The 25,417-nt window shown below is 48.4% G+C and overlaps 10 protein-coding genes across 10 annotated transcripts; 4 read left to right on the top strand and 6 right to left on the bottom strand.

Annotated features, from left to right (window-relative positions):
• Positions 1-900: 900 nt before the first annotated feature.
• BKA67DRAFT_665042 (uncharacterized protein) lies at positions 901-2,038 on the bottom strand (the record flags this gene model as incomplete). The annotated part of the gene is made up of 2 exons (XM_046108488.1): positions 901-1,202; positions 1,621-2,038. The coding sequence occupies 2 exons, from the start codon at positions 2,036-2,038 to the stop codon at positions 901-903; spliced, it is 720 nt and encodes a 239-aa protein (XP_045951721.1).
• A 789-nt stretch (positions 2,039-2,827) lies between these two features.
• BKA67DRAFT_665041 (uncharacterized protein) lies at positions 2,828-3,322 on the bottom strand (the record flags this gene model as incomplete). The annotated part of the gene is made up of 1 exon (XM_046108487.1): positions 2,828-3,322. The coding sequence occupies one exon, from the start codon at positions 3,320-3,322 to the stop codon at positions 2,828-2,830; it is 495 nt and encodes a 164-aa protein (XP_045951720.1).
• Positions 3,323-4,392: 1,070 nt separating this feature from the next.
• On the bottom strand, positions 4,393-5,216 carry BKA67DRAFT_665040 (uncharacterized protein; the record flags this gene model as incomplete). The annotated part of the gene is made up of 4 exons (XM_046108486.1): positions 4,393-4,578; positions 4,657-4,840; positions 4,962-5,013; positions 5,099-5,216. The coding sequence occupies 4 exons, from the start codon at positions 5,214-5,216 to the stop codon at positions 4,393-4,395; spliced, it is 540 nt and encodes a 179-aa protein (XP_045951719.1).
• A 1,543-nt stretch (positions 5,217-6,759) lies between these two features.
• Positions 6,760-7,389, bottom strand: BKA67DRAFT_542176 (uncharacterized protein; the record flags this gene model as incomplete). Its single annotated transcript, XM_046101064.1, has 2 exons — positions 6,760-7,122; positions 7,156-7,389. 2 exons carry the CDS (start codon positions 7,387-7,389, stop codon positions 6,760-6,762), a joined length of 597 nt encoding a protein of 198 aa, XP_045951718.1.
• Positions 7,390-9,674: 2,285 nt separating this feature from the next.
• BKA67DRAFT_542175 (uncharacterized protein) lies at positions 9,675-11,435 on the top strand (the record flags this gene model as incomplete). Its single annotated transcript, XM_046101063.1, has 1 exon — positions 9,675-11,435. The coding sequence occupies one exon, from the start codon at positions 9,675-9,677 to the stop codon at positions 11,433-11,435; it is 1,761 nt and encodes a 586-aa protein (XP_045951717.1).
• Positions 11,436-12,535: 1,100 nt separating this feature from the next.
• BKA67DRAFT_130932 (uncharacterized protein) lies at positions 12,536-14,706 on the top strand. The gene is made up of 2 exons (XM_046095001.1): positions 12,536-13,276; positions 13,329-14,706. Exons 1-2 carry the CDS (start codon positions 12,725-12,727, stop codon positions 14,613-14,615), a joined length of 1,839 nt encoding a protein of 612 aa, XP_045951716.1. The 5' UTR covers positions 12,536-12,724; the 3' UTR covers positions 14,616-14,706.
• A 739-nt stretch (positions 14,707-15,445) lies between these two features.
• On the bottom strand, positions 15,446-17,468 carry BKA67DRAFT_130909 (uncharacterized protein). Its single transcript, XM_046095000.1, has 9 exons — positions 17,169-17,468; positions 16,927-17,095; positions 16,821-16,868; positions 16,550-16,755; positions 16,459-16,496; positions 16,381-16,400; positions 16,270-16,324; positions 16,143-16,208; positions 15,446-16,019 (listed from the first exon to the last, which is right to left on the bottom strand). Exons 1-9 carry the CDS (start codon positions 17,199-17,201, stop codon positions 15,497-15,499), a joined length of 1,158 nt encoding a protein of 385 aa, XP_045951715.1. The 5' UTR covers positions 17,202-17,468; the 3' UTR covers positions 15,446-15,496.
• Positions 17,469-19,955: 2,487 nt separating this feature from the next.
• On the top strand, positions 19,956-21,236 carry BKA67DRAFT_665035 (uncharacterized protein; the record flags this gene model as incomplete). The annotated part of the gene is made up of 1 exon (XM_046108485.1): positions 19,956-21,236. One exon carries the CDS (start codon positions 19,956-19,958, stop codon positions 21,234-21,236), a length of 1,281 nt encoding a protein of 426 aa, XP_045951714.1.
• A 119-nt stretch (positions 21,237-21,355) lies between these two features.
• Positions 21,356-22,778, bottom strand: BKA67DRAFT_496840 (homogentisate 1,2-dioxygenase; the record flags this gene model as incomplete). The annotated part of the gene is made up of 2 exons (XM_046097044.1): positions 21,356-22,646; positions 22,711-22,778. Coding segments are annotated over 2 exons (1,359 nt in total), but the record flags the coding sequence as incomplete, so codon positions are not given.
• A 1,512-nt stretch (positions 22,779-24,290) lies between these two features.
• On the top strand, positions 24,291-24,924 carry BKA67DRAFT_587157 (uncharacterized protein). Its single transcript, XM_046104304.1, has one exon. The coding sequence runs from the start codon at positions 24,321-24,323 to the stop codon at positions 24,537-24,539; it is 219 nt and encodes a 72-aa protein (XP_045951712.1). The 5' UTR covers positions 24,291-24,320; the 3' UTR covers positions 24,540-24,924.
• The last annotated feature ends 493 nt before the right edge of the window (positions 24,925-25,417 follow it).

The raw sequence follows: 25,417 nt of genomic DNA, 5'->3' as shown, positions 1-25,417 counted from the left end.
GCACAAAGATACTCAGTTTAACAGATAGGGTGTACTTAGGCCCCACATCTTTTCTCCTAGTCTTGGTGTTATCATAGTTATTGAGTTAGTCATCTCTTTGCTCCAAACCCTGAAGTACTGCCATGAATGCAATCTGGTACTATAAGCTTGACGGGATAGCTGCAGTTTGGTGAGGATAAGGTTAATAAAATACACGATATTGGAGCAAAAGTGCACGTCCACCAATTTGCTAGTAGGAATTTCTTCAAGGTCAGACTTTCATTTAACGATCCAACGGCACCATTGTTGTTGCAGAGCTAGAAGTGTGCTTACCAATAGAGCACATGTTAGGACGGAGCAGGTGGTTAGATGGGCTAGTTATACAGCTGTCGTTGCGTGATAGAGGGTGTACTAAAAATCGTTTAGGATGAGTACCCAAGATATTGGCATGTAATCATATCACTTTTTTGGCACAGCACGATGCAAGCCAATATATGCAGGTATCATAACTCAAATCTATCGTAGTTCAGAGTTGCAACATTGGAACATTCTGTTTGTATCAAGATAATCTGCATTGGTACCGCAGGCCTAAATCTCGCTTGAAGTGAAGTCTCAAAGAGAGCGTGTCACTTGTAATGAATCTTGATCATTACATGCAGAATCACGAGTTCTAAAAGGCAGTTTCTGCAGAGGGATTTGCTTGATTATCATTGATGTTACCCCTTTGAATCCTCTACTTAAAACCAAGCCTTCAAATTGAGAGGCAATCCTGTTGCTGATTCTGATTGCTCAAATGGCATAAGTTTCTAGAACTCATTTCATCTCATCACTGCTCTTCACTGTTCTGCCCTGAGCCTCATGCGTATCATATATCTGCTCAAGACCCATTCCTTCTTAATGTCCGCCAAGTTTTCATACAACTCAAGGGTGGTCCTGAGTCGATATGGCGCCATCGCCAGCAAACTCCTGTAGTTCCTCAATGTCGTCGTCGGGATGCCGTACAGCCTCTACAGCTCGAGAGGGTATGTTGTCCAAACCTCCCTGCATCATAAAAAGAGCGACATCCAAGCGCTCTACACGAATTGTCATCTCAACGAGTTCCGCATCGTGTAGTCTGTCTTCCACTGAACTCGGAATGTCCTTATATATGAACATGTAATCAATCACATCGATGCTAGGGTGACCATACAAGATCGCATAGCGAACAGATCTTTTATGACAGCCTGTTTCCGGGTTTAGCTCGGCGACGCATTTGCCATCTTTTCTCATATTATATCAGTCAGACCCGCGCAGCCCATGTCGACCGCAATGTGCAATTTGGACTTCACTGATTCGCAAAAAACGTACCCTGCTTTAACAAACTCCAAGGCATCCGTCTCAGACAGCACATTTTCACATGCTGCATGTCGTGGAATATAAGCTCGATGGAGTCCAGACAATGCTAGTCCACTATCTTAGGCTTCAACTTCCACTTGAGCTTGCGGCTATCAACCTGGTTGCAAATATGAAACTTTAGTCGGGTCTCACGTGCTACCATGTAACGTCGCTTCGGGTCTGCGCGCTTCTCGACAAGTAAAGTCAAGATCTCCGGGCGCCTCCTCTCAATTGCGAACAGCAATGGCGGCTTGAGTCATACCATACCATCTTCCTCAGTCAAGTCACCTTTGATGATGTTTGGGCAAACCGACTTCCAAACACGAAGCATCGAGCGTGCTACAGCCAAGTAATTGGGTTTGAAAGCATAGTACATGGAGTTCTGGGCCTTGAGCTTACCGTAGGTATTATGGTACGCCTCGTCATTCATACCGACGAGATAGCTTGCATTGAGTTCTCTGTGCTGGTTGATAAGTCGCTCAATCTCTAGCTTGACAAATTCGAGATTGTGTGACACAAATTTACCTGGCGCTGCTATTGCAGCAGGGCTGAATTTGTCATTTGCCTTGTTGAGGTCTTCACGAATTTTGATGGTCGGCTCATCGGGTACATCGAACAGAACGACAGGGTCTTGATAGGGTAGTGTAGGATCCAAGACGCCACAACCACTGGCTTTGATGCGCATGTGAGAGTAATCATTAGGTATAGACGGAGCTTGGGAGGAACTCGGTATGCATGGGCGTTTGCGAGGAAGTAAGCTCTTCGGAACGACTGTATACTCAAGATTTGGAAAAGACGGCGTACGCTAGTTTAGAAATTAATGTCGGAAAATATCTTTGCGGGAACTATTAACCTTGGTGATATTTAATGAGTCTCTACCTAATATCCTTATCTAGCTGACTAGCACCTTAATGTGTCCGTACGATTATACTCTTAGCCTTACAACTGAAAGCTCACTCCTGATATCCTGGGTAAACTCTTTCGACGAATCTGCAACCATTTCTCGCCAGCGTTGCCTGTCTTGTCTCTGATTACCGTATGCGATAAGTAAAGTTGGGCAGATAGCGCCATGGCTGCATTGTTGAGCATCATCTCCAGCCCCATAGGCGTATACTCCCCTCGGTGAAAGTGATAGCTTTGAGCCATGGATGGTGCTTCGCACCATCTTTCTCCAGATGGCATCTATCACGGCTAGAGAGCCGGTCAAGGCTGTGATAGTCTGGAGCTTGTACACCAGGACCTCGTCATCAAAGGGTAGCTTGAATGATCGGAATGGGAATACTCTCCAACCCTGCCATCTCAAGTGAATTATTCCCTACGAAGTTTCGATGGTAGAGTATGAACTCTAGAGCGTTCTCACAATGGAATCCCTCCACCCATGCCGTACTTCTTAATTGCAAACCGCTGCGGTGGTCGCCAACCCTGCACACATGATGCTGTAGGGTAGGGCTCAGGGTAATTATGTAGCGTCGGGTCACATCTGCGTATTTCTTGAAAAGACCTTTACGATTTCAGGGCGCCGCTTTTCAGTGGCATACTGCACCGGTAAGATCAACCATGCCATATTGTCCGCATTTCCCCACTGCCCATTGCCGTTAATGATGTTACGGTCATGTGCTCGCCAGCCCTCAAGAATAATCTGAACGGCATCGACATAATTGTTATCGATTGCGTAGTACAAGGATACTTGCCGGTCAATCTTTTTGCAGCTGTTGAGATAAGACTCGTCGTCTCCGTCTTCCTTGTATTTATTCTTAAGCTGTTTGTGCTGGTCGATTAGACGTGCAAGTTCAAGCTTGAAGACCTCATGATACTTGTCAGTGTACTCGTTGTACTTGGAGACATACTCATCTGTATCTGTCGACTCGGCTCTCATCTTGGTCAAATCCTGGTGAACTTGATCACCGACCTGTACGGTGGCATTATTCAGAACGTGCATCAGACGAACTTGCTTGCTTGATCGACTCATTGTGCTGGAATTGGCTCAGGAGTGGAGTAGATAGTCGAAGTTTGGTTGTTACTTCTTAGTCATCGATTGCGATAAGTGATAAGTCGCTTGATTGATCAGGCCATCCGATTTCATCATCAACCAGATTTCAAAGGGATACATATAGGCAGCTGGTGGCACGATATATTCGGCCGCCGTAAAGGGCTTGTCTACTTTTCGGGAAAACAATAGCAATATTCATGCTTGGATTGGAGTAGGTAACAAATTCTGATAAAAACATAACCTTGTTTCCAAACGCTGCCGGAACTATAGTAGAACAACCGAGTCGGGGACTCTGAGTCCTTAGGACTTTGTACCGAACATGCTTGAGGACAAAGACATTTTTATATCCCCTTATCCTGTATTTAGCTACATTCTGTCACAACCACTTGGTGGTACAGCAGGGCTCTATTGATACCTATACTGTAATTTCCATGAAACAGGTCCAATGTCCGCATACATACGATTGGCCAGAGCTGTGGTATGCCCGTAACAACAGCCGCATATTGTATGGATAATACGATACACTTACCTGAATCTAGTTCATGGTTAGTCATTGAGTTTCTCCTGAGGTACGTTTGAGCGAAGCCCCTTGATTGAATGAACGGTTTGGTATTCATCAACGCCAAGCATTTGGATTGGGAAGTTTAACTGTACCGTGTCTCGTTGTGCTGTTTGCGATAGTGACGCAACGAGTTAATTAGTACTCCCACTTCGCCGATAGTTGCTATAGCCACACGGGACAAGAGTATATATATTGCACAGCAGGTGTCATCAAAGTAGTGGAGATAGAGCACAAGTATATTGATACAGAATCAACTCAAGGGGTTGATTCACCAGAGAAGCATTCGACTTGCGCTCGGATTCCAAAATCATCAAAGCGATGCTGAGCAAGCTTTGGTACAGACCGTCGGCGATGCAGGCCATGCAATCCTGACAACCTTTCACAATAACCCTGACGCCTTGCAGTGAGTTGCATAACATGACAAGATCAAATAGAGCCCATAAGGATTAGAGAGGAGCAGCTGTGGATGCAGGTAGGTGGGGCGCGCTTATGCTTCTCCGTCCTTGTTCTTCTTGTTCTTCTTCTTACCGCCGCTGGATGCGATGCCGGGTGTGGATTGCAGGCGTACGTGCAACCTTGTCCACTCATGCTTGGTCTCCTCTTCTGTGTTGCCGTCACGTTTACCATTCCACTCAAAACCTTCTAGGTAGGGCTTGTCAAGTTCGTCATCCGCCTAGGCAGGTAGGAGTCAGTATGGATGAGCCGGTCTGAAACGACACCAGGTTCGTGCCAACGATGGAGCATGACTTACTCTCTTCTTGTTGGGCTTGTGCATGGCGTCTAATGCATCCTTGATTGTCACGCCCTTGTTGTTTCGTGCTGTCACAGTCATGCCAAGAGGGAACTCGATGTCGATCCTCTTGACGGGAGGAGTGGTCAGCATCTTCTTGAGGACTTCCTTGTCCTCTACTGTTGTCGAAGACGAGTTGATCCTCCTGCAAGCGAAAGAGGTTAGTCGTGTCCATGCAAGGCAATGCACCGAAAGTGGGAGCTGCTGAACATGATCTCCACAATATGATCGACGCACTGTGGAGATCGAACTGGGGAGTGGCTTACCATCCCGTCCTTTGCGTCTCAATTGCTACTTGGATCGGTGTTCCGTTATCCCCTGACGATTATGAGTGCATGTTGCCATGGGTCGAGGAGCTCGAAGTGAATGCTGTAAATGTGCGCAATTCCAGGGCTGTACTTACGAAGCTCGTCAAGGTTCATGACACCAGGTGCACTAGAGCTCTTCCTAACCTTTGGCTTGGTTTCGTGATGGTCAAGACCCTCAATGGCGGAGTCGACCTTGGCGAGAGGTTCTGTCATGATTGCGACGGGGTTTGCTGAAGTGCTTAGAGTACTTCTAGTAGTGTAGCTCTTGTAATTGGAACAAGAGCCTGCGGAGGAGGTGTTGGTCTTGCTTGTGAAGCTAGCTACCTGGGATGAACCGGAGGTAACCGAAAATTGGATAACGGTTGCTGATTGCTTGTTCAACAGGTGAACAAAGGAAGTGAGGCTCGTGATTAGAGATGAGTATTTGCTTGTTGAGTAGATGTAGGCAATAGAAGAGAGAAGTCGAAGGAAGCTTGAATGGAGGAGGGGAAACGAGATTATTAAGAAGAGGGGAAGCTTTGTTGATCATCCAGGTGCAGACATGAGGATGCCAATGGTTGGCAAGTGCGTGGAATAAGGGAAAACGTCCGGCATGATCGGCGGACAGCTGAAGCCCTCGAATCGAACGGGTTTGAGTTCGTTCCTGCCGTCTGTTGTGTCGCGACGAGCGGGGTAAGGTTTGTATCATGGAACGGACGAGTATCGCGTGACTGCACATGACGCTCAGCTGCTCATGGTTTGGAGGTTACACACGCCATTTCAACCGTATGTTAGTCGTAGCTGCCGCAGCTCAGGTCATGGGTTGTCGTCAGAATTGCTCGAAGTAGTTTAATGCAGGTCTATATCGGGCTCCCCCCTTTGTGATCCGTAGCTTCCGGGTACCACTCGAATGCTACTTGGAGTAGGTCAGCCCACACCGATTGCGGGGAAATCTGGGGTACATGCTATGGTGGGGGCATAGTGGATCGAGGGAAAGGAAATCAATGTCGATGAGCCTATGCTTAATTAAGCAATAAGGCAGGTGAGGGGGTACACTTGGTATAAAAGAGAGTTTGTTGGGCTGGCATGGTCCTTGTTGGAAGTACCAAGTAGAAGATACGCGAGGTATACAAATTTGTAACTAATCCGTATCAACAGGCCAAGGTCCCGCTGTGTAGACGAACCTTATGCGGCCTTGGGGAATCAACGAGAGTTTCTGCGCCGTTTGGCCTTCTTAGACTCGACGATTGGGGGCGTTTCAACAGCACCAGGTGTACGCAAGTAAGGTTTAGAAATTCGCTAATTCAGGTACAGTATTTACACGCGCACGTAACATCACCTGGAATAACTTTCGAAAAAGAACCCACGATGTCAGCATGGCAAGGTTTGGGGTTTCTTATGTTCTACAGCACTACAGCACCTAATCTGTGGGTAGATAGCAGAGATGTCAAGTCGTGATGCTCCAATTAGGAAATTCCCCCACCTCTCCTCAGGATCTCCTCGAACCCGCTGATTGCGCGGGCCAGACCGTTTGAGCAAGATGATCCTTCACCTCTCCCCGAAGCTTCAGGATTTGCTGCTCTAGCGCCTTCAGCTCGTCCTTTAATTGCTCGACTTCCACGTCAATTTGGGCACATTGCGACCATTCTTCCCCGCCACAAAGCTCCCAATCCACGGAACCACGAGACAGATGGCACCCTAACCTTACTTCTGCCAGCTCCGGACGATGCCGTAAGAAACGTAGTAAACGCAGCTACGCGGTGGTTTAGAAAACGCTTTACCGCTGGGCTCGCTGTAGTCTATCATCTCGACATCTTGGGACCGCCCGTGATTCCTGGAGAGCTTCAAGAGCCTCTGGGCGAGTAATCCGAAAGCCACCAGAGTAGGAAGAGCAGAAGTTGACTAGGATACAGTCGAGAATAACCTTCAAAGGATGGAGCACATTCTTCTCTACCCACTCATGTATCGCAGCCCAAACCTTATCCTCGAGCTCGGCCACCTTCTTGACCTCGTTATAGAGCTTCTCGACGGCATCTTTGATATCGTCTATGGTTTTCTTCGCTACATTGACTGCCGTGTCAAGCGCTTTTGTTGCCGTGTCTACAGCTTCGCCAAGGCCTCTTTTTGCCGCATCAGCAGCCTTCGTAACCTCAGTTTTGACCTTGTCCTAGACCTCGGATGCAAGATCATCAACGTCCACGCCTGGTAGGTCTAGCCGTGACTGGAGAGCGCTCTTGACGACATCGTCCGGTCGTGGGGAGGGGTCATTAGATACTGGGAAGATCTGAGAGTGGTCCATTGATAACGCGATTGGATCCTGGCGCCTGAGATATTCGTTCGAGAGATCCGTCACGGAAACCACGGCAAAGACAATTTTTGTCGTACGGTAGAGTGTGTTCATACGCATGGCTATTGTTGCACAGCTTCAAATCGAGTACGTGGGAGAGGGTGCCGCTGCTGGTGAGACGTTTTTGCTTAAAACAATGGAGTGCAATCCTTCATTCTTGTAACACGTCGGAACTAACCAGCAGTGGAGAATGGATGCCAGGCCACGAACATTGTAGCATGGAATGAGCAGACGGGGAGTGGCTTGGAATGTTTACAACTAGGCCTAGCCTGAAATCCGAAAAACTCACCATAGATTGTATCAAACATACCGGCCACAATGAGATTTCTCAGTGGAATTGAACACCCGTGGTATGCAGGAGTTTCGGTGCGAATAAAGGATAAGACCTTGGAGCCATTTCCATGTGACCTGACTGTGTAATGTCGATACCAGGTTGAATACCCATGAAAGTTGATCTTATGACGCGCAACTTTTAATCCTCCTCGTTCGACGAACATAGGTCGACAACTGCGATTCGCGACGACGATGCAGCCTCTGCAGCTTTTGGATTTGCCACATTGGCATCAATTTAAGCCTGAACTAGACATCCCCTCTCATCCGCGGGTTGTTAGTAGCAATGCCAAATGAAATCTTCTGGGCACTGTTCCCTTCGGCAGTCTGTATTAGGGTCGATACTGGATGGATCATACATCAATTGCTCGTCGTGGGGGAAGATTCTGGGTCGATCTCGAAAACGTCTGTTGCAGTAGCCATGGTCAATATTGTACCCTTAGCCAAGAACCGGTGGAAGCCAACCTTCGTGCCACGCACGACTGTCATCGTTCTCAATTACGCCAAAGACATTTTTGCTTGTGATACACCTCTCATGACGTTGTTGTTTCTCCGGTCTTTTTTTGGGGGGCTGGGGGGTTTGTTGTACGAGGCGACGCTTTCGCCTGGTTTACGCTTTTTGCCAGTACTCACGAACCGAACCAAGCACGAAACAGAGCTGGAGGCCGGTTGATGTCAACCCCACTGAGACGGGATGAGGTCCAGCGACATTTGTGGCGTGGGATTAAAGTTTTATTGCCGCCATCACCGCTTCGACGTTGCAATATGTAATGGTAGGGGCCCAGTAAACTGCACTAAGTATGCTGGAGCATCGCACAGTTCTACTGAAGATATAGCGGGGGTCAACTGCACGCTCTGTCCTCTCACTCGGACTAATGTGCAAGCCCTTTGCCGGAAATGGTCTGAATGAGACTTGCAATGATATATGCTCTTTTCAATGTCTTTGGTGTGAGAACGATGTCCCCCCTCGTCATTGTCGCAATCCCAAGAAAGCATGAGTCGGAGCCTGTTGATCAGCTAAACTTTGGGGGTTTACCATGCCGTCTTAACAGTCAAGGGGCCATGTACGCCACCACGGGCACTATGCGCTACTGTACATGTTTCGACATAAACGCTGGCATATACTGGAAAACAACGACAGCTACCCGTGCTACTCCCCCACTTTTTAGAAGGAATCGCAAGCTCACCTCATGTTGGTGCTGACCACCTTTTGCGACACACCACTGCGTCAGCCCAGATTTACACCTAAAATTAAAGGATTTCAATTCTTATTTCTACACGTATAAATTAACTAATAAAATAGAAAATTACAATGATATCTAGTATATACACACTTTGAAGTTCTATTTTATTAGTTCATTTATACGCGTAGAAATAAGAACTGAAATCTTTTAATTCAAGGTGTAAAACCGGGCTGACGCACAAGGTGGTCTGTCGCAAAAGGTGGTCAGCACCAACATGAGGTGAGCTTGCGATTCCTTCTAAAAAAGTGGGGGAGTAGCACGGGTAGCAGCATTCCAGTGACCTCGACCGAAAATTCTGCGCAGAGGCACAGCTCTGAAGGACTTTGTAGACTTCATAGGATTTAAACCTCTTCCGTTCCAATGGGAGTGCATGATTTCCATCAGAAGCTGTTTGTGGCTGGCTGGTAGCTGAACGACCATTTCCTATTCGAAGCTGAGTGTGACGACTAGTCTCTATATCCAAGTGGGTCACCGAGGAATATTCAGGGGGCGTGAGATTGCGACAAAAAGCCACCTACAATGGTAGAAAAAGCAATAGGGACGGGATGGTCCATACATAAGCTGACATGTCACGGATACACGAAACATGTTGGCAGTTGGTTTGTCTCAAACTCTACACAGCAGGGGCTATACCAATGACAAACAAGATGTCAAAGGGCAGAAGAGAAGCGCCTTAAGATAAGAAGCACTGCGCATTTGTCGAGTGCAAAGGCAAGCCAAGCTGGGCTTGTCAGACAGCTTTCACAAAGGGCCACTTCGGAGTTTCTCACTATGGCTATTCTCTGGGGCCGTCTGGCCGTGATGAAGTCGATTCATATCGCTCTTTCTGCCATCATTATCCTCTTGATTCTAGCAAGGGTCAATCAGTTGAGGCATCAACCAGAAACAGCTGGCGGTTTTCTCATATCAGGAAGCTATACATCCGCCGGGAGAAAACAGCCTACCATTGAGGCCACGGATGTAGCACAGTCACCTATCAAGCAGCAAGCTACAGCGTCAAACAACAATTCGCCATCATCACCTGCGGCTGTATACGATGAAGTCGTGAACAATTTTCTTGTAATTTCTACAGAGGTTCCCTACGTTATCACTACCACTATTTATGCCACCGTCACAGAGTCTGCCACCACCACGGTCCAGGCGGCGGCACCATCAGCAGCCCCTGTCAGCTATCAGCCATTGCCTTTACCTGAGGAGTATGCTTACCAGTCGACCCAGTCCGACTTTTGCATAGATCGTTTCACCACGAAGTATTTTGATGTGCTTCGTGATGGAAAAGCAGATTACTGTGGCAAAGATGCATCAGCTTCAAGTCTGACCTGCTTCCATACCCCTTCAGATTTGCACAATGATGGACATGTTGATTCGTTCTGTATAGGACAGGATGTCCAAGTTGATGAGCACTCGAAGCAATTCATTTTTGACTGTCCGCCACCAAAGACTGAACCCGCTGTGCGCCTGACGTCGCTGCATAGCTACTGGTACGGAACAGGACCGTATCATATTCTTCAGGAATATGTGCATATTAATACTCGAGACGCCCAAAATACAATCGCCTCGTCCAACATAGGGAACGAAACCGTGGAACCCAATGCACGCAACTTCACTATTCTACTGAAGCGCGAAGGAGACGCCAACATCTTCCACTCGCTCCATGAAATCATGAGTTTGTCTTACACCATGGATGTGCTTAGGACTACACGGGACCCGAACACAGGCAAAGCCTTCTTCAAGTTTCCCGAAGATCTTCAGGGAACCCAAATCGTGGTCCTCGACGACCATCCGGAAGGTCCATATTGGGACCTCTGGCAACTCTTCTCGTCCACTCCTCTTATTCGTTTCCATGATTTCGTAGAACAGAACCGGGGCCGACCGCTGGGCAATATTATCATACCACTAGCCGGTGCATCGAACCCAGTCTGGCACGACAACTGGGAACAGCAAGGCTGCGTCAATGTGGTCCGGCGCACATTCGTCAAGCGCGTGCTGGACTTCTATGGTATCCACGATGACAGGAGCGATCTGCCTCCTAAACAACTTACCATGACGATAGTAGATCGGAAACAGACAAGGCGACTATTCAATCTGGGCGCACTGGTCAATGCGACTAGGCGCGCACATCCCGACGTCAAGGTTCAAGTCGTCGACTGGGCGGGGCTGCAATTTCGAAAGCAGATCGAAATCGCGCGGGGAACGGATATTTTGGTGGGAATCCACGGCGCTGGAATGACGCAGGGTATGTTCATGAAGGAAGGTCGGGGAGCCATGGTGGAGATCATGCCAGATACAGGCATCAACTGTTTCCATGCAATGGCGATGGAAAGAAATTTGAGGTACTATCGGGCGCACGGAAAAATTGCCGAGACGAAAGACGACTGGCACAACGAAGATGTCGTGATGGACCAGGATAAGTTCTTGTTGTTGATGGATCACGCCGTCAAGTCGCTGTATAATCGCCCAGGACGGTTCCGGGATCTATATATGGACAAAGTCGAGCCAGCTGCCTCTAAAGGGCAGGTGAACCGGCCGTAGAACCAAATGTAACACCAATAAGCTCAAGTCCTATCTCCGCATCGAACCTCCAGCCTTTGCGCCATTCAATGGCCATGAACATAATTTTCTTGAAACAGAACATGCCAAGCAGCCAGGTCTGTTTCAGAAGATACGCCAGAACAATTGGAAAAACCTGGCATGGCCATAAGAAACTAACGACGAAGCAATTCCGCATTGGGGGGCATCTCGCAGGCAGGCTGTCCGTCGCATGGCATTAACCTAGGTTAGGTTAGACCATTCCCGAGCTGTCATGGAGGCGCTAGGCATCGAATCATGCGCCAAACACTCGCATGCCAAGGCGCTTTAGGGCTGCGAACAGCGTCTGCCATTCGTTGGCGATAAGACAAACTCAAGGGCTCGGTGAAGGACTCAGCAACTTTCGGAGGGCTCATAAGGCATCACAGATTTCCATCAATCGATGGTAGTGGTTTGTTGAGAACCCAGCAGCCCTATCATTCGAAACAGCATCGCTACCAACACGCTGCTAACAACCCCTGTCCGACAAGACTGATGAAGTACGATAGCCGTGTGGGACGAATGAGCCGGGAAAACTGCCCCGACTACACAACCAGAATCATGCAAATAGCCAATTGAGCATGCTATGTAATCAGCAGCATCGTCTTGGCGGCAGGGTTCCTCACCTTTGAATGGCAGGTGATGGATTGGCATCCCCTCCTGTTCCTCAGCCGCACCATTGTGCTGAGATAACGGCTATGAGGGAGCTTGAAAGGAATGGGGTCATGCGTCACAAATTCGGAACCCAGATCGATCCCGTTCTCTCTGTTGATCGCTGTGCAACGATGACACCAATGCGGCATTGACGTCGCACAAGTGCCTGACAGGTCTATACAAAAGTGCATAAAACCCGGCGACAGGTCAATTGACACCATTGACCCAAAGCGTAACCGTGTCTAGGATTGTTCGCCAAATTTGCAATATCAAACTACCCATTCCTTTGGTTTTTTTTGAACCCAGTCTCAACTAGATGGACGAAGCGCTGAAAGCTTGGAGTAATTTAGCTGTCAAATACAATGGGACCGATCAGTGGAAGCAGACATGCGTGACACAACTTGATGGAGCCGTGCATGGTGGACAGTCTGCAAACGTCTTCGCTGGCTTGGTGAATCGACAAGGGGATCCAGTTGGTATCGGCCTGGACAGCACCAACGTCTGGGGGATCAATCTGAACGTCTGCTATGACTATTGTGGGTGGGACAAACTACAGACAGTAAGTGGTTTGAGGCAATCACAAGAGACGTAAGCCCAACATGCCGACATCAATGCAGGTCTTCAGCTTCCAAATCTTCTCAGCCGGCGCGACGAACTACTTGTTGCCATGGCTCGCACTTACAGCGCAGCTACCATTCGAGACGGGAGAACACAATGTAATCGCCAACTTCATGAGTTTTTGTATCGCTCTAGGCAGCCCGATGCTTATCACGTACTCGCTCATGATTACTATCCTTAATCAGCACTGGCTTAGGACGCATTTCAGAGAGCTAGAGCGTAATAGTCCTGTAAAGAAGACCGTTAAGAACGCCCGCATATTTCTCCAGGAAAGCCAACAAGTTCCATTACGGGTCTCGCAAGAGGACGGCAGCCTTGCAAGTCTGATCGTACTAACAGAGAACAAGATATGGTGGCAACGACTGAGGGAGCATGTTGAGAGAACAAGACGTGGCGTGACCCTATCTCTGATCGCGCAGATCATTGTGGCAATCCTTTCTTGGGTATTAACAGTCATTGCTGCGTTTCTGTCATCTCTGGGCAATCCAACTGAGGCTCTTATTTTGGCGGGAGGATCACTTTGGGTGTGGCTGGTACGTACAATCCAATCGACTGAGCACGAATTGAGCCACTTACTCCGTCCAGGTTCCTGTCATCTGTGGTTGGATTTCGGTAGGTACTCAAAATGACCACAGCACCATCATACACGCTCTAGACCGAGATGATGCAGTAGTGGCAGCGTCGATGGTGGTTCCACCAGAAGTCAACACCAGTGTACGCAACCGCCACTTCTCCCACGCTACCTCGAGGACACTTAGCGTCAGTCCATTCGACCAAGATGCGATTTCAGCCATCTCAGCGACAAGCGACAAGGCTGGCGTTGAGGAATTCGACCCTTTGAATGGGATCGGCCAGTACACTTATTTGGCCAAACAGAAAGCGTTTCGCATATCTCATGCCAAGGATCTGATGCAGCCTATGGTGAAGAGGAAACTCGAGTCCCGCCGAATCAGACTAGAAGATGCGAAGACAGTACCGGGCTGTTTTGGTTTCAGTATCGCTGGCGACGAGAAACAAGAAGGACCGACCTTTAATTATGCGCGTATGTTCACATGGTGGTACATAGCAAAGCAGGTTCATCTAACATTTGAGCACGCGTCACATAATCTCAGTGCTCGAAGAGATCTGACTGGGAAGGAGATGCCCGAGTACATGGAGTTCCAACACAGGTCTTTGAAGGGCGACAACATAAGCGTGATGCAGTATTGCGGGTTGGCCAACAGAGATGGGGAAAATATCGAAGCAAAAAGCCTACCAGAATATCCAGAATGGAGTGACCTTGATGCAGCTTTTTGGCAAAGAACGATCATCTCGACTGTGATGGCTGTGTTTGTGCAGTGGGGTTCTACTGGCGCCGCATTGACCATCGCATATCTGACCGAAGTAACTGGGTTGGGGTGCCGTTCGGGGAGTTATGTGGTATATGGCTCCCTTGGAACCATGTCGTTCATTCTCCTCTTCGCTTCATCATTCTTTTCGCATGCTGCAATGCTGGGCCATCAGAGGATGCACATGGCCAATGCAATTGCGCTCGAGTCAGGCACACCGCCAGCTTCACCTCCGCCGTGGCTACCTTGGTATCGTATATGTGCCGTGACGACGCGGATATTCGGGCGCATAATTGTTGTGTTTAATGCGACATGGCTAATACTAATTTCTTTCTGGGAGCTCGTTGGGTTTTTCAATAATTGCTGGTGCGATGGTGTAACATTGACGAGAGGCAATAGGGGCTTCATCATTCTTTTCAAGGACGCTGCTGAAATGGCACCTGCAGCCGTTCCCGCATGGGCTGGTGGCGTTTTTTTAAGTATCTCAGTGGTGGCAGTCTCTTCTGGTGTGTTTTGGTTATTTTGCCGTGGGAATCGCAGGTAGTGAAATATTGAATCATGCGGGTGACATGGAATTAATAGTATCCCAATATTAGCCAAAGGCAAGCTTGGTAACCAAGTGCTACCTATTCACAACGTACGTTCGCCTCACCTCCGTGACTGACCAAGTGGTAACTACCCTTTAATAACGGTGAATAATTTGGATGGTCCGTGATTGTGCTAGCAATTGCTGGCATACCCATATTCTGGGGCAGGGGTTTCTTTTCTCTTCTGGACTTGGGGCCATATTGCCGGAGAACATGAGGCGAGTCCGTGTTTATGGAGTCAGCGAGAATATGGAGGCCAGGGTTGACGGAATAAGAACTAGTATACACGGAGACAGATCAGGACAACATAGATTTCGTATATGATTTATTATATTCATTTGTTCGAATAGAGCTTCATGCCTTTGCCCCCCTAATGCCCAGTGCGGTCGTATAACACCAGCTGGAATCTGAAATCTACTCAAAACTTGCCTCCCCACTCCACAAGTGGTACTGGTATAATCACAAGATCACCAATACATCACATGGGCCAAGGTTGTATAACAGGACTCCTTGAAAGCAGCCCGTAGCTTTATCACACTTCGGCTCGAATGCAGTCCCCGAACGTACTTCATCTTCCCTCAATGCGAACGCGTTGTTGCTGCTCTTCACAGTCTAAAGCATTCAGCTCCTGGCTTCATGGCGTCGGTGTTGTCAGTGAGACTGCTGACTCTTTTCATTATCTTCTGTCTGTGTGTTGTGTAGAAGCTTCCTGTGTAATATCGACCCCGTGGTTATAGAAACAGTCCTGGGTTCGTCGGGTTTTCGAGCGAAATGCATATCTATTCATACAATCCAGTCGTGTTCAGTATTCCGCACTTGTGAGTGCATTTCTGCTGCATCATACAGCATCAGAACCTCTATACGCAGTCGCTTTCGAACTTGATCCTTGCGTATTCCAATTGTCTCCGGAGTGTTGGATATTTTCTTCGCTCATGACGTGATAGGTTGTTTGTACAACGACATCATTGGCCTTGGGCATCATCTTCGGGTCATCCTTGTCGATGATAAACTCCTCGCTGCCTCCGAAACTGTCTCTGTGTTTATCGCCGAGGTTGCCTTCGTTCAGGCTACTGGTCATCTCGTATGGTCCATAAGAATTAGGAAGCGTTGTGGTTCGTCCACCGGTTGTTGTCTTGCCGCGGCTTGAATTAATTATTTGTCCAGTCGTCCAGAATGATTTACGGAAGATGGGTCGCAGGATCGGAATGTTGACTGCCACGATACCCACGATGGTCTCCCGCACACCCCAGCGGTTGATGTTAGTGCCACTCGGGTTTGCACCGAGGGTGAGAACGACTCGGATGATGGCTGCTGCTATGACGAAGAAACCAGAGCAGATAAGAAGACCGACGACGAGTTTCCTATTCCACGCAAAAGATTAGTATAACTCAAATGTTGACTGAATGGTCACAGCTCAGGCTCATGCTCGGACTTATGATGTGCATGCGCTAATGGAGAGACTTTACACAGAGAATCATACTTACTTCTTCAATGGGACCTGAAGTTGCCACAACAGAGGAAGGGGGACGCAGAGGATAGCAGCGTCAGTTCTGTGAAATGAGTCAGCGTCTACACTGCTAATCGTATAGCATAGAAGAAATCAAAGCTTACAAAACATTGAGCACGACGGTTACAAGGAAGTTCTGCATTCTGAAAGTGCATTTAACTGGTAGATAAGGTTAGTTGGTGAAGCGGGTGTTCAAGTGGCGACAAAATACTTACGTCCAGGGTCCGGCGTGACTCTGGTCAAACGTTAGTATTTCTGAATGGCGAGAATTGGGTGCTAGAGTATTGACTTACTGCCAGTTCTTGTATGTTGGAAAGCACCCAAAGGTGACCTAAATTCCCATCAGTCATGGTTTTCGGGGTATTTCCCTCAAGTCAATCTCACTGTAAGAAACACTGCGACATAAGTCACAGCGCAAATATACTTCAGCCACTTGACGAGTCGAGCTTGCCAGAGGCCTGTGGTGATCCGATCAAAAAAACAGAGCATCGTGCCTTTCAAACACCACAAAAGCGCCGTGTATGAGTACCATGCCGTGAGCTGCAACTTGGAGCCGAGGGTGAATTGAGCAATGTCTGCGTCGCTGAGAGCTGGAACGATCGGTCAATAAGTCTTCCACGCATGTGGGTCTTCTCCTTTGTTATAATCAACATACTTTGGGTGGTCTGAAAAGCAGCTGCCTCGACATTTGATCCTAGCATGTCTTCCAGTTGCTGTCAGTGGTCGGATAAAAGCCCATCGCTGTGCCCAAGTTAACTCACAAACGAGGTGTACAGTCGCCGCATCACAAGTGTACATGATCATGACCAGAAAAGCGAAAAAGTCGTCCCCGCGAAGGCCTCTGAATCCACCCGAGTAAAGGCGGACAGCAAGTCTCATGATGAGAATTGTCATTCCGATACCGTAGAGCGTCCATATCTCGTTCAGAAACTGACTCCACGTTAGCTTCTGCTCTAGCAGGGGCTCCCATAAGAAGAGCTCTGAAGAGCACTGAACAGCTTACCGACGCATTTCTCTCGAGCCCAGCGTCCGACATTGTGCGAAATTGTCCTATGGAAAGTCAAGGCTTAATCCTGCGAAGCCTCAAGCGTTACGACGACGTGGGTCACAATGTCAGGATACGAGAAGATGCCCACGGGCTTTTGTATGAAATGTACCGTCTTATCGTTAATAAAGAAGAAATTTATCTTCTACCATTTACAGGCTAACTATAAGTCGAGTCAGTGATGTAAAGGGATAGCGTGTAGCTAGCATGGACGAACTCATGGCAGTCGTCAGACTTGGGCGCTACGATAGATGCTAGAGTGTTAGGAAGGGCCGCCAATCAGACCGGATGAGGACTTCCTTCTTCCCATTTATGTGGCGAGTGAAAATATAGTGCGAATCCCCCTTGGCCTCTCCGATCTTTTGCATTACCATCAATTCCGTTCTAGGCATTATAGACGTTTGCTTCGTGCCGAATGGTTAGGAATGCTAGACGTGTAGATCGAGGAGCCGTTTGCAGCCTGGCAGATAACCCGATTCATGGCAACTGCCAAGCTTTCCCCATATGACCGAAAGCACATTTATCAATGAGTAACAGGGTGTATTGCCAGGCTATCTTCAACGTCAGTCTCATCACAAGCATCGATCAGAGCTGCACTACACCGCTATTGTACACATGTGCACACTTGCCTCCGACTTCTTCAGTCATAAATCAACGTCTAAGAATTATTATCAGCTTGACAACTGGTAGAACACTAAACACAAACTTGTGGTGGCGGCTTCACGTAGTGTAGAGTGCCAAGTGTATGCACGGAGATCATCAATACTACGTCCAAGCACGAGGCTCGGCTGGGGCTAGCTGATCTGTTTCCCATTCTCTACAGATGGCGCTGGTAGCTGGACCTGCGCTTGCGTCCCGGGCTGGCGGGTCTGGATCTACTATGTAAGTTACATACGAAGAATGTCGACATGCGGTGGACACAGCGGAAATTTGATGGGTGCGGAAAACTACGGGGTCCATTTTTACTACGCGGCTCTTCAGATTTCATTTGGTAGCTCTAGACCATCCCGGGCAATGATATTGCCAAGACGGAGAGGGAGAGAGTACTAAGAAAAAAGAGAGAAACAAGATCCATGACTCGCTCAAAGCTTAACGCCACTAACACGAAGCCATTTGATAAGGGGTCTAGTTCCCCGCGCCGCTTCACCAGAGATAGTTATTACGAAAACTCAAAAAGATTCCGTACCTGTTTACCACTCGCAAAAGCACGGTTGACTTCTGGATGAGCATTACAACCGTCTCCGGCTGCCACCACTGCCGACACTTGACAAGGGTAGTTAAATTATGCCCGCAACCATGCGGAGCACATGTTAGTATGGTGTAACTTAGGACCTTTTGATCTGGGCTCTATCTGCAATGGTTAGTTGTAGGCTAAATTAAACTAAATGTGTTATTACATGTTAGTTCGAGCCAGTTTGACTGAACAGAGCTCCCAATGTCATGATTTGGAACTGTCTAGCGGGCGGCAGTGAGCGTCACCGGTAGGCAATTTATCTAACAAAGCGCAACCTAGTCTTAAACATCAATGACACCTTTGAAGCTCACTCACATTATTACTTATGTCCTTGTGCATGATCATGTAGGATGCGGTAGAGAGACACAGCAACGCTTGCGCGAAGAGCATTCTTCATAACGAGCACCAGCATGACAAACTCACTACTAACATAGATACTATAAGTACACCTTCTTCCTCATGGTGATTGCTGGTAGTTTTGTACTAAAAGGGTATGTTCATACACAGCCAGTTGTCTATGACGAGAGCCGTACTGAGCTTGGTCTATGGGATATATGTGAGTTCACAAGTGTTGTCGTTGTCAAGACGCATGGAATGCCCCACGTGATCAAAGATAGAGGCTTGATTGCCACTTAGGCCCCCAGCCCCTTACTGGCGAGACCGACCAACTGGCAGCTAATTGACGAGGGGCACAAGCGAAGGGAGTCAAAGAAACGCGACCATGATGAAGCTCCGAATCGAAATATATGCTCACATACTTCTATTCGCATAGAGACAAGAGAAATTGGATTATACGCCTGTCTGCTTTCATGTAATCCTTCATTGAACTATTCGGCTTTTGTGAGAAGTTGAGCCTTTTTTGAAGCCACCGAGTTGAAGCTCCTTGCTAGTCTAGGGGTAGACGTAGATTCAGCGACGACCTCGCACTTCTTGGTTGTGCGAACCCCGAGATGCGCACCACAAAAGCTGACACAGAAATCACAACTACAGCCACTAATCATGTTAGCACGCTGCAACGAATGCCATCGCAGCTGCTGACGGCCTGTGAACCCACGCATCCTTGATGTTTCAATACCCTCATCAATGCACCTGTCAGCTAGATTTATACCACATACCAAAAATGACGTCAGCAATTCTTCTCTCCGCCCTTTAGCAAACTAGAAACCATGCACGAGCTTGTCTTTGACTACAAGTCACCAGGGCTGAAACAGCAAACGGACTTGTACATCTCAGAGGATGTGTTTGCGTCGTGTTGATTGGCCTCGTGTGAACGGTCAAGCTCGGAGGTCGCGTTAGATACAATAGCGCACCATGATAGTGCCATACCGGCTAGTTGACGTAGCTCATTGTGCAAAATATGTTAAATATGTATGCGAGGGCAGCAGGATTGTCCGGTCAAGTCGTATCAAACTGCTGGAGACATTTCAGCATTATATTACAATTTCAAGCATCTATCTTTCATTATTACAAGACTAGTGTTGTGTTGGAAGCAGATAGCCCTGAGATTGACGATGCCGCTGAACGTTCTTGTCAACGGCGCTGGCATTTGCGGCCCGGCGGTCGCTCTGTTCCTGTTGCACTCTGATCCATCACATAATATCACCGTGGTCGAGCGCTCGCCAGGTTTGCGAACAGCGGGCCAGCAGATTGACATCCGCGCACAAGGCATTCCTATCATGAAAAAGCTTGGACTCCTTGAGAAGGTCAAGCAGCGCACAGTGGCTGAGTCCGGAGTAGCAGTGGTCGATGCGCAAGGCACAATCAAAGCGCTGTTTGAAGTGAACAACTCGGGGAAGGGTCAACAGGCCCTTACATCGGAGTATGAAATCATGAGAGGCGATCTCGTGGATGTTTTATATCAGGAGAGTTTGGAAGTTGGCAGAAGAGTGGAAAGAGATGGCAAGGGGCCCGGTGTCAAGTATGAGTTCGGAAAATATGCCACACAATTAAGCCAAGACGACAGCGGGGTGGACGTTATATTCTCTGATGGCTCTCGTGGTCGTTATGATCTTGCCGTCGGCTGTGATGGCCAGGGCAGTCGCACGCGGCGGATGGTCTGGGGCGAAGAGCAAGGCAACAATGTATTCAAGTCGCTCGGAGGCCTCGTCGCTTTTTTCAGCATCCCGCGAGAGCAGGAGGAAGATATTGGAAAACTTTTCAATCTTCCCGAATACCGTGTTGTCTTTACGAGGACTGGGAATCGACCTGTTACTCAAGTGGTCCTTGGCGTCCTGGATAAAGTCGAAGACTTAACGGACTACCCCAGCAAAAGCGTGGAAGAGCAAAAAGCTGCGTGGAGGAAGCTGTACGCGGATTGCAAATGGCAACGCGAAAGACTGCTCAATGGGCTTGACACCACAGAAGATTTCTACATGACCGAACTAGGCCAAGTGAAAATGGACTCTTGGGCCGAGGGGCGAGTCGTTCTTGTCGGCGATGCTGGTTATGCCCCTAGCGGAGTCACCGGCCAGGGTACCACGGCTTCTCTAGTTGGGGCCTATATTCTGGCAGGCGAGCTAGCTAGGCACGGCGACGATGTTGCGGCAGCCCTTCGATCATATGACAAAGTCCTGAGGCCTTATGTGAACGAGATGCAAAAGCTCGCTCCAGGGACACCGAATCTCTTGTATCCCAAGACCGAGTGGGGCATTTGGGCTTTGCAAACGGCACTGGGAGTTGTTACAAAGCTCCAGATTTACAAGGTGCTGAATATGATCTTGCCAGATACCAAGGGTGGGCTTGGGTTACCTGAGTATCCGGACTTGAATCTCCCTGGCGATATTGTATTGTAAGATATCAAAATGTCTTCAGTTCATCTGGCTCTTTTCCATCATTCATCGTTTAGTGTACAAATAGCACGGCAGCGGCCTTACTTGAGCAAATGTGTATCGGTTGATGCGCCTTCTGGTTTCTTCCAGTGCACCTTCAAGCCACCCCAGCTGTGATCGTTGTATGCATTTTGCACCTTGTTGCAAGTTTCTAGTCCCCATTCCGATACACCAATCATGAGACAACTCTCGAACATGAAGGCACAGCTATCCTTACCCACATACTGCGGTTTCAAGTCAGCATTGCTCGCGCCTTCGAAGCTGGTGGCATCCGGCCCATGACCACTCATCACATTGTGCAGACTAGCTCCACCGGCTTGGAAGCCTCCCTTACCACCCTTCTTGGCATCGTAGTCTCCGGTGATCAGCCCCATAAATTCAGACATGGTGTTGCGGTGGTACCACGGCGGGCGGAAAGTGTCCTCTTGCACAAGCCATCTCGGTGGGAAAATGACGAAGTCTGCGATTGCCGTTCCGACATGGTCAGACTGGGCCGTAAGAACGGTGAAGATAGATGGATCTGGGTGGTCGAAGGAGGTCGAGCCTATGGTGTTAAACCGTCCAAGGTCATATTTGTACGGGTAGTAGGTTCCGTGCCATGCCACTATATCGAAAGGAGTGTGCGTCTGCTGTGTCGTGAATAGGGAGTTTTGGAACTTGGAAATAATTGTGTAGGCGTTGGTGCCCTCAGCGGCGGTTGCGCCAAAATCCTCGCTGAAGGAAGCCACCGGAGCCTGAAAATCGCGAACATTGGCCAGGCAGTTCGAGCCAATCGGTCCAAGTTCAGGGAGTGTGAAGTGACCAGAGTATAGTTCCAATGCATAACCGCGCACGTGGCCTGAGGGCAAATGCACTTGGTACTTGATGCCGCGGGGAATGACGGCGATCTCCATAGGTCGCACTATTAGCCAGCCCAGCTCTGTCCTAATGTCAAGGACGCCGTCCTGCGCGACGATCAGAAGATCACCGTCTGCAGAGTAGAATGCAGTCTTCTCGTCCATTGACTTTCCTGCAGCGAAGATGTAGTACCCAACACCGTGCTTCACCGAGGGCTCCCCTGCCCCTCCAATGAACTTCAGGCCATTTACGAAGTCCGTCTGGTCATCGTGGTTGAAGGGGTCCCATCGGAGCTGATTTGGCACATATTTCAGGTTCTTCGGGCTGTACGCCTTATCCGCCGTGAATGGTCCGGTAGTTGTCTCCTCGAAGTTGGGGTGTGCACATGAGGGTATGATACGGTATAGCCATGACTGCTGGTTCTCATGTCTTGGCGCTGTGAACGCTGTGCCGGAAAGCTTCTCGGCGTATAGGCCATGTGCAGGTTTCTGTGGTGAGTTATGGCCAATAGGCAAAGCACCGGGCACGGCTTCGGTCCTGCAGATAGACATAAATTATACTGTGTTGTACTCTTATTGTCGAATTATAGTACACAACTTACTCGTGGTAAGAATTGAACCCGTTCTGGTATAGGTACTTCTCCTTGAACTCGAAGTTGGTGACCGGCATCGTAACAACTTGTCTTTTTTTTTTTTTTTTTTTTAAGGTGCAAGTATATTGTTAGAGCAGAATTTGGACTTCGAAAATACCGATGCCAGTTGTCGAATTATATGATTCTAATCGCAAACATGCATCACGCCGTGACATGCTCGGTTAGTATGGGAATCGGAATCGGAACACAGAAGCTTTGGTTGGAAATGTTTCGTTCCGCGCCAGTGGACCGCAACTATCCACTAATAACCGTGGGCGACGATCTGGCAGTGCAGACATGCCGGCGCCCGCGAGTTGAAATGCGGGGGCGGGGTCAACGGCCCTGGATGGTGAGCAGACACAGACAGAATCTTTGAAGCCGCATGAGGAACATTCGCGGAAAGCAGCTTTAATTGTGGCATCATGCCACATCAATACATTTACTTAGATCGCCTGTCCTGGAAGAGCTTCCATGTGTTCCGATGCCATCAGGTATGGCAGTTGACGAAAATGTCGGAAAGCAGCTGCACATCACAAGAACTTGAGGTTAGGTCAGAACAAGGCGGGCTTCGAGACTGGCCCCGCCAAAATAATTAACCTAGGGCAGGACAAAATTTGAGATGTTAAGACGGGAAAGTCTCCCAAACTCCAACCAGTCTGGCCGTGATATCAGGTGGACGACGGCTATAAAGCTAATGCGTATTCAGCACTTGTGTTGTGCTGTTGCATAAACTTCTTGTATTGCTATTTTGCTAGAAAAGACAAGCATTCGCTAACACTTTGAGTGGCATCGAGCTTTGTCTAAGAACGGTAATTCTGACCTTTCACCTCGATCGTTAGAATCATCAACTATTATAGTCTAGTCCGCGTCAGTATTGAGCGGCCGACTTCTCACCACGTAAAGCTTGACATCGAACCGCAATATTGTCAAAGGACTCCTACGCTGTTGAAAGTGCGAAGCAACGAACCTTTTGTAGACTTCTATAGAGTTTCGGAGAGACTAGGTTGACTGAAAGCAGCGAATTATGTGGCTTTTGCCAAGAGGCTGTTGGTCTGATAATTTGGGTCAGCTCAGCACCGCTAAGGTTAGACGAAATACGTAACGATACTATGTCAAAAGATTAGATAGGAAGTTTGCACATAAATAGAGCTGTAGGTGGCAGACCGGCGGCGGCATACTATGTGTCTCGTAGTTTCGTGACCGTATTCATGCCAAAGTCCGGTACGAAAACCCATCTATGAAACAAATCATTATCATGAACGGTCCATTTGCTCACAAGTATCGATAGCTGATAGCCTGTTGGCACCAATATCGCAAAATTTGCACGTCCTTCTCGCTGGCAGTGTCGTAAAGGGCTACGAGCTCTTCATCGAACATGAATTGACATACATACTCTAGGACTTATTGACCACACTCGAAAACGTCATTGAATGTGTAAAGCGCTATGCGTACGGAGTTGTACTCCGCCTTGCACTCGGTCAGAAGGTCGACAGCATGAAGGACAAAGCTTTACAAAGAAACAGCAAGCTCACTGGCAAGATACTCGATGCCATGCGGCCAACAATTATATTACCAATCTTATGCCGTTGTTGATTTGGCTTCCTAAGTGGTTGACCACATCGAGCGGCACACTAAAAGCAATCGCCAGCGATATGGAGGCTCAGATGCAGGACTATACAAGTAATGCCGAGAAAGTCATATGCAACGGGTCGGCACTCTACTCATTTATGCGTCACTTCTTGAAAAACCAGCAGGAGTACGACCTGAGTTCGGAAAGAAGGCCTATGAATTCTCTATAGCCTGGTTGGGGCTTGTACGAGGTTACCATATAATGCCGTACTTTTGTTTATTGTGACAAAGATGGAGAACTCGAACTGGTTCCAGAAGGTGCAAGACGAAGTCGACCGTGTCGTTGTAGACAACAGACTGCCATTATTTGGTGACCTTTACCCAATTACTCCGTATAGTTCGTGCCGTTGTCTAGGACGGAATCAGGCGGCGATCAATCGTGGCTGAGATTGGGATCCCACATATGGCTGAAGATGACTTTCACGAAGGATACTTTATTCCGAAGGGTACTATCCTGCACGCCAGTCATGGGTAAGCCTGAGCAGACATCATACGAACGAAGTCAAGCCAACCTGTCTTTGAACACCTCGATCTTGTCGGGAAGGGATATGTGCCCTGGCAATCCACTTTTCAACCCCGGTCGATGGCCGAGACCAGCTCACCCTACCTGTAGAGAGCCGCTGATGGTGTACCCAAATCTGATGAACTTTACATCATTCAGATATGGGCGCCGCGCATGTTATGGTACGAACTTCACAGAATGTGCATTAAAAGTCATGGGCGCGCGCATTGCATGGGCTTGCAACATATGGGAACCATCGACCCACTAACGAAGCCGCCAATTAAGCGGATATTCAATGCGAACCGACGCCGAACCCAAAGCCACTGCCGTTTCCTGCGGGCATTATCCCAAGAAGCAAAGATCGGGCGGAGTCAGTTAGATCAACAGCCGAAAACAGACGCAAGAATGACCCGTTGGTGCACGCGAAGTGGTGATAAACCACGAGTTATCTGGTATCTGATTTGCGATTGCATCCTTGGTGTAGTCGCGGGAGGCGAAGAAATACATAAGTTGACCGAATACTGGTTACACATCGCTTGTGGTTAT

The sequence above is a fragment of the Truncatella angustata genome (assembly GCF_020726525.1).
Source record: "Truncatella angustata strain MPI-SDFR-AT-0073 chromosome Unknown BKA67scaffold_12, whole genome shotgun sequence".
Taxonomy (NCBI): Eukaryota; Fungi; Ascomycota; class Sordariomycetes; order Amphisphaeriales; family Sporocadaceae; genus Truncatella; species Truncatella angustata.
The sequence above is the reverse complement of the archived record's forward strand: the minus strand, read 5'-3'. Positions and strand labels throughout refer to the sequence as shown.

Bases quoted from the DNA above. Each gene is read 5' to 3' on its own strand.
- BKA67DRAFT_130932 (XM_046095001.1), top strand. From the start codon at position 12,725: ATGCCGACATCAATGCAGGTCTTCAGCTTCCAAATCTTCTCAGCCGGC. The intron at 13,277-13,328 runs GTACGTACAATC...TACTCCGTCCAG, and splicing joins GATCACTTTGGGTGTGGCTG to GTTCCTGTCATCTGTGGTTG.
- BKA67DRAFT_130909 (XM_046095000.1), bottom strand. From the start codon at position 17,201: ATGTCGGACGCTGGGCTCGAGAGAAATGCGTCG. The intron at 16,325-16,380 runs GTAAGTATTTTG...CTTATCTACCAG, and splicing joins AGTCACGCCGGACCCTGGAC to TTAAATGCACTTTCAGAATG. The intron at 16,209-16,269 runs GTAAGCTTTGAT...CTCATTTCACAG, and splicing joins ACCGTCGTGCTCAATGTTTT to AACTGACGCTGCTATCCTCT.
- BKA67DRAFT_587157 (XM_046104304.1), top strand. From the start codon at position 24,321: ATGCCGTTGTTGATTTGGCTTCCTAAGTGGTTGACCACATCGAGCGGC.